At 38.9% G+C, this 9,825-nt stretch overlaps 1 protein-coding gene across 3 annotated transcripts in view; it reads right to left on the bottom strand.

Moving 5' to 3' along the window:
- Positions 1–9,418, bottom strand: part of PHF20L1 (PHD finger protein 20 like 1) — a 79,839-nt gene extending 70,421 nt beyond the window's left edge. For 2 of the 3 annotated variants that reach the window (XM_007447992.1, XM_007447993.1), the window contains exons 1-2: positions 9,134–9,418; positions 6,850–6,969 (exon numbers count right to left, since the gene is read on the bottom strand). In XM_007447992.1, coding sequence (XP_007448054.1) covers positions 6,850–6,932 — 83 coding nt within the window. In that variant the 5' untranslated portion in view covers positions 6,933–6,969; positions 9,134–9,418. The remainder of the gene's footprint in view (positions 1–6,849; positions 6,970–9,133) is intronic. The other variant, XM_007447994.1, reaches the window with a different exon arrangement.
- Between the last annotated feature and the right edge of the window lie 407 nt (positions 9,419–9,825).

The following is a 9,825-nucleotide window of genomic DNA, read 5'->3' as shown; positions in this document are numbered from 1 at the left end:
CAGCAGGAAAAATGTAACAAATAGGGAACTGGATGTGTGTGATAGATGATGACCGAACTTCAACCAAATATCAGATAAGCAAATAAAATGTCTTCTCTCTTGATCCAACCCTTGCCATTACATGAATGCACACAAAGCACAGAACAATAAAAGTCAATCCATGATTAACTGTAACCACAGGTAGCCTTTTTTTTTTTTTCAATAAAGCAACAAGGGCCTAAACCCTAACAACTATCCAGCCAGATAGCGCTTGGGACTACAGAAAGAGGAGCAAGAAACCTGACGCACACCAGAATACGCGCAGCTCAATATATTCTGTTGTACTGAAAAATAACAAAAAAGGATTTTTGGATCATGCATCACTTTGTCCATACTTACATTTTAACTTCCTCCAACTGACATAAACAGTTAAAACAGACTATAAATTCAAAAAATAATCCAGGATATTTCCACTGCTGTCCGCCTCAAAAACTATATCTTCAGGTTAACAATTCTGTATGGTCTAGACCGGTGGTTCTCATATGTGGTCCCTAGACCAGCAGCATCGGCATCATGTGGAGACCTGTTAGAATGCACATTACCGCCCCCACCTCAGACCTACTAAATTAGAAGCTTGTAGCTGTTGGGCCCACAAATCTGTGCCTGACAAACCCTTCAGGTGATTCTTATGCAGGCTCATGTCTAAGAACTGCTCTTTCAGACTTCACCTGAATCACTTTCAAAACTGTAGGATCAACGAACTTTGTAAGAGAACCAATGTGTTAGTGAATGGGTACTACACAGAAAGTTAGTTGAGTTAAAGTACTAAAGCCAATAGTTATGATTCTAAGTAATTTCAAAACTAAACAGTTAATGAGAAAGCATTTAAATGATGGGAGAGCAGGATGCAGAAAGAGTAACTACCGGCCCAATACCACTATTCTACAAATACTTCAAACCTTTATATTTTTGTTCCCAATTATATTCACCTTTCTCCACCTTTTTCAATACATTTTCTCTTCTTCTAGAGACCAGCAGTTTTGGGCAAACTACATTGGACTTATAGTCCTTGCCTACTTTACTTCTGCCTCAAGCCATTATTTACCTATCTAAAAGTGAGATTAAAAAACCTGTCACCCCTGAATAGGTGAAAAGTAGATAAAAGAGCTTGAGTTTCTAGTTCAAGCAATCTGAGAGATCACTGAATATGTCACACCTTCACTTTAAGGACATTAAAGCAGAAAAGTAAGTCCCCAAAGTCCCACAGTCCATGGCAGAACAGCACCTAGAACCCACATTTTCTGACTTTAGTTAAATTTACTTTTTTCAATATTCCTTTTCTCTTGCCTTTGAAGAAATCTAGGATAAGCAAAAAAATTTGAGCAGAAAAGAAAAAGCTCAATTAAAAAACAACATGAATCAACGTACTGAAAGGAAGATTATTAGTGAAAGAACAATAAGAACAAAGCAGGTGTGTTTCAAAATAAATATGTCTACTCCTATTTCTAATCTTGCTTTCAACATTCTTTTGTTGGGGGGGAGAAGGGGAGGGGAAGGGAGAACTTTATCTTTAAAAGTTCATGGGGTTTTCTTTTGTGGAAATTTTAAAAATTAAACTACTAAAATGTTTGTACACTGGTGCAGACCTGTTTGATGATTATTAAACTGAGGATTCACTTAGATCTTAGGATTCAAAACTTGTGACTTTCTGAATGTAAAGAATCTCAGAATTTAAAAACTAGTCTTATGAATTTCAATTTGAAATTCTCTACAGGCAGGGTCCTTAATCTGGAGTCCACGGGTAAGTTTTCTACCACCACCCATAATATATATTACTCAGTTATTTTGGTATATAAACACAATTGTACATTTTTCTGAGTCTACAGCTGAAATTAGGTTGTCAAAGGTGGTGACTCAAAATCAGAATCAATACTTTCCAAGTACAAAGAGACTTAGGAAAGGTCAACATACAAAAGGACAAATTTTATTTATATTAGCAAAATAATATTTTTAAAGTATTCACCTATGGTTTCTACAAATTCCAAACTCACCTAATGTAATTTAAATGTGTTTTCAGTTTTTAAATTTGATCTACATACTACTTTTCAGGAGCACACTTCTGCTCCAAATATAGATCACACAACTTATCTCTACTAGTGTTTTCCTTTAAATAGCAAATCCAATCAGTAAAAGACAATCCCTTTTAATTCAGACAATACGTAATTTTATTTAAATTAGAAAGTATTTGTACTTCCTACAATCTAAATTTCTTTGATTTTCCCACTCTACTAAAATTCTGTTCATGAACAGTTTAAAAACTCACATTTGCAAATGTTCCATACAGTTCAAAAAACTCCAAATGTGTGGAAACAGCATTTGTCAATTCAAATTTATACTGTTCTATCAAACTCTGTACTTGCAGACATCTCCACATTTTTTTTATCTTTCATTTTCCTTTCCTTTAGATCTAGAAGAGAATTACATAGAAATATTCCAATAAAGGTCGGACGAGCATAACTCATCTGAATATTTTTAAATGACTATCATTTCAAGCTGAAGAGTAACACCAGAGCATATTACTTTGTTTTGTTTTCACAACTAAAACTTGCTACAGGGTATTCTAATTTCAGTCAGAAAGTTAAATCAGTAGTCAAAACTGGTTTATCACATTTTTTACTGAACAATGTTCAGAATGATTAGATACTTTAACATTTTTAAGGGTGCTTTCTAAATTATAAAACTCTGCAAAAACAAAGATTTTATTATCACCTCAAAAAGGTTTTATAGCATGTTGCAATGACATGATATTCCTTCTGTATTCCAGGACATTCTCATGTCAACACTAAGGCTACATTTAAAAACTTACACATTGAGTCTTCAGATCCCCAAAGATATATTTTTCAACTCTCCCTCTTCCCTTGCATTTACCTCAGTGCTTTATAATTATGTATTATTTTTTATAATTTGAAGCAAGTTTAAATACATTATTTTATTTGATCCTTAAAATAATTCTGTAAGTAAAAGTCAATAACACTGCTTGCATTTTACTGCTAAGCCAACCAAGTTCAAGGACTTAACTCATATTTACAGGATCAGAAAGTGGCAGTCTGAATTTGAACCTGCCTCTTTCCTCTTTAGAATCCACTGATAGTATCTCAAATATAACTTCAATTCTGAACTTTCTCTTTTCCCAAACACATTCCTATATCAACGACCTGTATTTATTTTCATTCTTATGATGTTACTGCATTCAAGAAATTATAAAGCTAATATGTTCAGGTTTGGATATACAGAGGCTGCAGCGGCATATATGAGGGAGATAAGACAGAAAATGGTTGACTGTGTTAGCTGTGAACATTAACACATTAAAAGTCTTTTCAAAGACTTTTAAATTAAAAGACTGTTGAGAAAGACATTAAAATGTTTTGAGTAAAACTACAAATTTTTAAAAAATTAAAGCAACCCACACTTCTCAGTAGGAGTTAGATTTAGTCCATATAGAAGAGATCCAGGAAGAGATATGGGAACATATGTATAACTGATTCACTTTGTTATAAAGCAGAAACTAACACACCATTGTAAAGCAATTATACCCCAATAAAGATGTTAAAAAAAAAAGAAAGAAGAGATCCAGGAATCAAAAACCACACACTGGAACAGAAGGCGACTGGCCTCTCACTGGCTTCTCAGGGCCTGCATTCATTAGTATTGGTAAATAATCAAACCACCAGGGTTTTCCGATGTAACTGGAACATTACTTTGAAAGCAAAAAGTAATAAACTGCTACTTAAAATGTGGAGTGTATTTTCGAGGATGAAGTATCTTTCTGAACTTTAAAGAATATGTGATATGGTTTGCTCAAGGAATAATAATGTACCTTCCCCCCAAAAAATAGGTTGAGTCTTCCTCTTAAATCAAATCTACCCCAAACCTAAATGTGGGAGCTTAACTTTAATTTCTGCCCACTAAATTTAGAGTTTTTCCTTTTATTTCTAGAGTACATACTAAAAAATATTTTCCTCTTTTTAACATAGGACAAACCTTCAACATATAAGACAAATGGGCATTCAGGTGCCCTACTATCACAACTTTCCCTCCGTACTTCTCTTTAAAAGCTAATGTATCAACATATAAGTCATTTTCTTAGTAAGAGCTATACTGCTTATTGTAAACGCCTTATGTACAAAGAGAGTAATACTTGCATTTCTGCCTGTCCCTCCCTGTCCAATGCCTATAATTCAAAAGACATTTATGAAATAGTATTGAGTAGGGCCTCAATACAATTCCAACTGAATGAATAAATGTGGAAGACTAAGCACTCAATATGGATGCAACCCAAAGAGAATATGAAAGAAAGTAGAGAGGGAGGGATGAAAGACGGAAGGAAATTAGTTCAGTATATTTTCAGTGATTAACTGTTTTACCCTCATAAGAATATCAAAGTTTCTCAACACTTAAATAATCCTTCTATATTTTTACATGATATTAAAGCAAAAATGTGTGGAATTTATAGGGGATACAGAATGGCCCTTAACAAAAGAAACAATATAAAGAATAAAGTCTATCTCATTTAAAAATAAAATCTGTTAAGAGCACCATGTCTCACAGAACTTCTTTTGTGCCCCATATAAAATTCAATAGATCTTAGCAGTTAATTACTTGTCCTACAGTAAAGTACTTTAATACTAAATTAAAGGGCCACCCAAGCCGAAACACTGCTTGAGACTACTGACAGTAACAAAGTCACAAGAAAATTATTTCTTTCAATTACCTAGAATATGTATATACAATACTCTTAATTCTTTTGTAATTAAAGCACCACTAGAGCAGAATGCTAAAATCTTCATATAAATGAGCTCACAAAAATCGAACTGACAGCAAGTTGCAGTGATTACCGTATGTGATTATTTTGGCTAATGTTTACTCAATTTAAAGAGACCGTTATTATGGGGGTCATTAAAATTAAATCTAACCTTCATCAATGAGTACATCTGCATGATATCACTCTATCTAAGCACTTGGGAATTTTTTGATGAGAAGCATAAGATAATGAAAAAATTAAGCTACAACTTTTATTTGTTTTCTGACATTCCAAATACTCTAAAAGCAAACTCAGACTTAATTTTTAAAGTAGTTCTTTTTCATAATCTTTTTAACTACTGAATCACAGATTCAACAGCTGATGAATTACGAAACATTTCACCACTAAAAGTGAGTTTCTTACTAATACTAGTTAATTATGCCAATATCCCTTAAGGCCATTGGGAGAACTAATAAACTATGTGCTTTTCCAAAACTGGAAGCTAGTTCAATTGCAACTTTGTCAGTTTGGAAGCCTAAGAAAAGAGTAATATGAATTAACTAATAATTCAAAAAGCCAGTAACTTTAAAAAAAGAAAAAATATAATTTAAGATTAACATCAAAGAAATAGCATTTCTCATACTCTTGCATCACAGAGAGGTTCAATAGTGTGTCCCTTCAGAGCAAAAAGCTTCTGTTGGTCAAAATCAGAACGAAAGAGAGCCAATTACTGACTAAAATAGCATCTTTCATCGTATGGTCTAATGCAGTGGCTCTCAATCAGGAGCACATAAGCCCCCCACCCCCCCCACCGCCCCCCGAAAAACATTCAGCAACATCTGGAGACACTGTTTACCATCGTGACTAGGAGAGATGCTACTGCCTGGTTCCCAGGTGCTTTCCAAGCCCCTCCTGAGAACACTGTGTACATTCTCCAGCTGATGAGAGTAATTAAGCCCCCTAAAAAGAAGCACTCACTGAGATGCAGCTTGGAGGCATGAGGCCAAATAACTGTGCCTTCCCATCTCAAACTACAGATTCAAACTGTCCCAAGCAGAGCCCATTAAGCTGGGGGTCACGGACATTTGCAGAGTTCCAACACCTTTGTTTTTGCTAATAGAAAAAAACCCCAGGCTGATCTAAAGTCAAGTATCATGACTAATCAAGATTTCTCTGCCTGCCATTGCCAACTCAGGAGGTTGACTTAATACAAATCAATCAAAGACAAATCTACAAAATGCCCACTACATTTTAAAGGGAGTTGTAGTGAAAAGAAAATGTCAAAAAGGCTGGTAAAGTTGTTGAACTGCTAGACCCCTCATCAAAATAAATGGGCTTCAAGAGGGACTGAGGCTGAACCAAGAGACAGCCACCCAGAGAGCAGAACTGGAGGCCAGCTAACAGGAATGATGAAGGCATTCCCTAGGAGAAAGAGGGAATTCTCATTCCTACTGCAGGCCACTGATCCTGGTGTGTGCTATTTCCCCTTCTCTCCTTCCAGGTGGTGATTTTATCCTAGGTAACCAATTTCTCCTACACCATTGTATGTAGGGGTATGTTGGAGGTGTCTGAATTCACCCCTTATCACAGATGGCCGGTGTAGGAGAAGAAATGAGAGAAGGCCTGAAAGGATTACTCATTTAAAACTGGAAACAGTAACAACCTGCCTTTAGGTCAGTGAACTCTGGGGAAGGAGGAGGTAAACTGGGTTTTGGTTTTAGGTGAAACAGTGAATGACAACTCTGCTAACCATCAACATATTCTGCAGTTTGAAAGACCACCTCTGACAAAGGCCAAAAAAAGTAGATTTGCATCAAGTTTTATCCGAAACTTGGGAATCTGGTTATCTGGATTAATCTTCTCCCTCCTACCACCCACAGAGCTCAAGTACAAAAGAGTACTGATAACTGCAAAATCTGAAGAGTAGGAAAACTAAAAAAACAATGTATATGTTTATTCAAAATGTGAAGAGTTAATGTTTCTGCCACTGTCAGAAGAAGGGCAATTAACCAGCCCATGTAAAACTACAGATATCATGCTTTAAGTCAAGGGCTCCATATTTTCCATACCATTTTTGTAAGTAGTCCAGTGCCTCCAAACGAGCACCAATCTCAAAAGTGATTCCAGGACGATTTGGGGGCTTTTTACTCATCTTGAGATCCTGTTCTTCAGAATTCTCTTTTCACTACCTCAAGAGGAAAAAAAAAAAAAAAAAAAAAGTTAGATTCTGATGCATAAAAGGCACAAGGGATTAAACAGAATTTATTAAACATTACACGAGAAGTTAAAATAACTACCAAATTTTTAAGAAATTTGAATGATGATTACCAATATCTCTAGGTAAAGTACTGAACAACTTGCAGGCAATCTTAACAATGAATTAAGAAAAGGGAGATTAAAAAGCTAACTACTTTAAAAGAATGAATAGATGGAGATTAAAACTAACTAATGGCTAAAATGCTTTAAATTTTAACTCGAAAATACCCAAGAAAATTCTTCAGGATAACAGCTGAAAATGTTTTTCTGTCTTTGAAAACTCAGGACAATTGAGTGTTCTGGCATATGACTACTGAAATTCTTAAGAGAACAAATTAACCAAGTTTTTCAACAAATATTTACTGAGTGCCTGGTAACATAAAACACTTGATAACACACTAAAGAACACAATGATGGAAGAAACAGCAGACACACTCTTCCAGTGCAGATTTAGTAATTCCTCTTGTGATTAGGATTTTTCATTACCTATGATCTCCCACCTTGGTAGCACATGATTCAATCATTTTAATTTAACATATAAACTTGCAGAGGAAATTTCCTTCTTTTTCTTCACATTCAACAAGCAACAGTGATACAGACATTTCTTAACTCTGAAAATTTATTTCTACTATATTTCAATATAGACAGTACCCACACTGACAATAAAAATGGTTGTACGTTCAAACAAAAAACTACAAAGGAATACCTATTCCTCTCTAGACCATGGACATGTGGAATATTCACAATCCTCTTGGCCAGTGGCGAGCCAGCACACTTTAGGTAGCCTCTTTTTCACTAACTAGCACCAGAGGAATATGAATACATTTTGCAACAGCCCAATCAAAATATAATATTTAATCAGGAATGGAAACCTACTGGGCGAGAGGAGAAATCTCTAAAACCGTTTTGAAATTTAGAATTACTAATATGACTATGCTCCCTCCCAATTTAAAAAAGAAAACACACAACTGTGTCATGTTTTTTCAATGGTTTTGGCACAATTCAAAAGGGACAAAACAGCAAAGCATAAAAACCAACTGCCCTTTCCTCTTAGAAAGAACCTGCTAAGTAAGGGAAAATACATGCCATATATGCCAAATACAGCAAATACATGTCATAAAAATACGTAAAATCAAACTTAAATACTCATGGGGGTGGGCAGGGGGGGAGATATCCTCCTGCCTGCCATGGCAGTAACAAAGATTAATGCATTAAAGTTAACAGTAGGCTCAGCCAGAGGGCGTTTGGTGCAAAAGAAACAGTAGTATGAATATTTTTAATAGCGGTCTGGTCAGTGTGCAACATCCAAGGCAGTTACTTGTAGAAATGTAACCACCTTTTCTGCTGCTCTTCACAGGGAGAACTTAGTAAAGGGTAACTGACAAGTTACACTAACATTTTCTAGGGTCAAACTTAGAACCCACGAGAAGTGACAAAGTTAATACATATAATCCCCCCCCGCCAGTGACACTGCGGGATGAGGTGCCAGAAAAGGAAAGATTTCCTTCTTCTTGGGTGGAGAGGGGCAGATGGGGAGGGATCTGAATTAAGGAAAAGTAAGACAAATAAACAGTCCATTGGGGGAGGGGGGTAAAACCTGAAGCAGAAAGAGAAAGGGGGACGGAGAGAACGGAGAGGAATAAAAATCGGGAAAGAAAACGAACAAGAAAGCAAAAATATATACGGGTGGTGAAACCTGAGGACCTGACAAACGGGAAGGAAGAGTAAATCAGCAAGAAGATACAACCCTGGGAAAGTGAAGCAATGGTCAGAGAACGGCCGCGGGGCCAAAAAAACGGTGGGGGGAGGTGGTGCGGGGCGGGAGGGGGCTGACCAGAGACAGACAGGAAAGGCTCAGACCGGGCGGCCAGGGTGCAGGAGACGCCTCCAGGTTTGACAGCCGTCCGGCCCTCGGCAGGGGGGGAAGGAAGGGAGGGGTAGAGGGAGCGGCGGCGCCCAGACAATAGGGGCGGCAAGTTACGGAGAGGGACGCGGGAGGGGAGCGGGCCAGAGACAGACACCAGCGCTGGGGTGTCCCGGGCGGCCAGGCGGGGGGCCAGGCGGCCTCCAGGCCCTGCAGGCGCCGCCGCCTCTTACCGACTCGGCCTCCTCTTTACACAGTTGCCGGGCTGTCCGGGGCCGAGCCGGGGCGCGAACAGGACGGCCAGCCCGGGACTCCGCCTCCGCCTCCTCCCAGGCAGCGGTCGGGGACGGAGCAGGAGCGGAGCGGAGCGGAGAGAGCTGGGGCCGCAGCGCGGGGTCGGGCTCGAGGTCGCGCGGGAGGGAGCAGGTCCGAGCCCTCAAGCCCGCTCAGTGTCCGCTGCCATCGCCTCCTCCGCCGCCGGCCAGCTCTGACGCGACGCCGGCCCAGACGACGTCAGCCGCCCGCGACGAACCGGAAGCTGGCCTGGTCGCGTCACGTGACGCAAGAGGGTTTGGCCCGGGCTGTGCGGCCGATTGGAGGGCCGCCCTGGGAGGCGGGGTTTTGCGGCAGTTGGCTGACAGCTGGCGGGAGGGGCCCTGGTTACCGAAGGAAGGAACGCGGGCCCCGGGACTCCATCGGCAGTTGTGAAGTGTTTGACCTTTGGGAGGTGAGGACGAAGCCCATTGAATGTCACTGTTGTTGATTTGTTGGGAGCCAGGTTCTCAAAATTCCTCAATCCCAGCACCCTGGGCAAACTTTTGTAAAGGCACACTACACGCTTTCTTAGATATCCACCCCATTCCACATTAAGAATAGAGCAAATGGTTACTGTTAAAAACTAAATAAACGTCTATTGAATGAATGC

Source organism: Lipotes vexillifer, unplaced genomic scaffold (assembly GCF_000442215.2).
Source record: "Lipotes vexillifer unplaced genomic scaffold, Lipotes_vexillifer_v1.1 scaffold796, whole genome shotgun sequence".
In the NCBI taxonomy this organism is placed as follows: Eukaryota; Metazoa; Chordata; class Mammalia; order Artiodactyla; family Lipotidae; genus Lipotes; species Lipotes vexillifer.
This window is presented reverse-complemented; position numbering and strand designations above follow the sequence as displayed.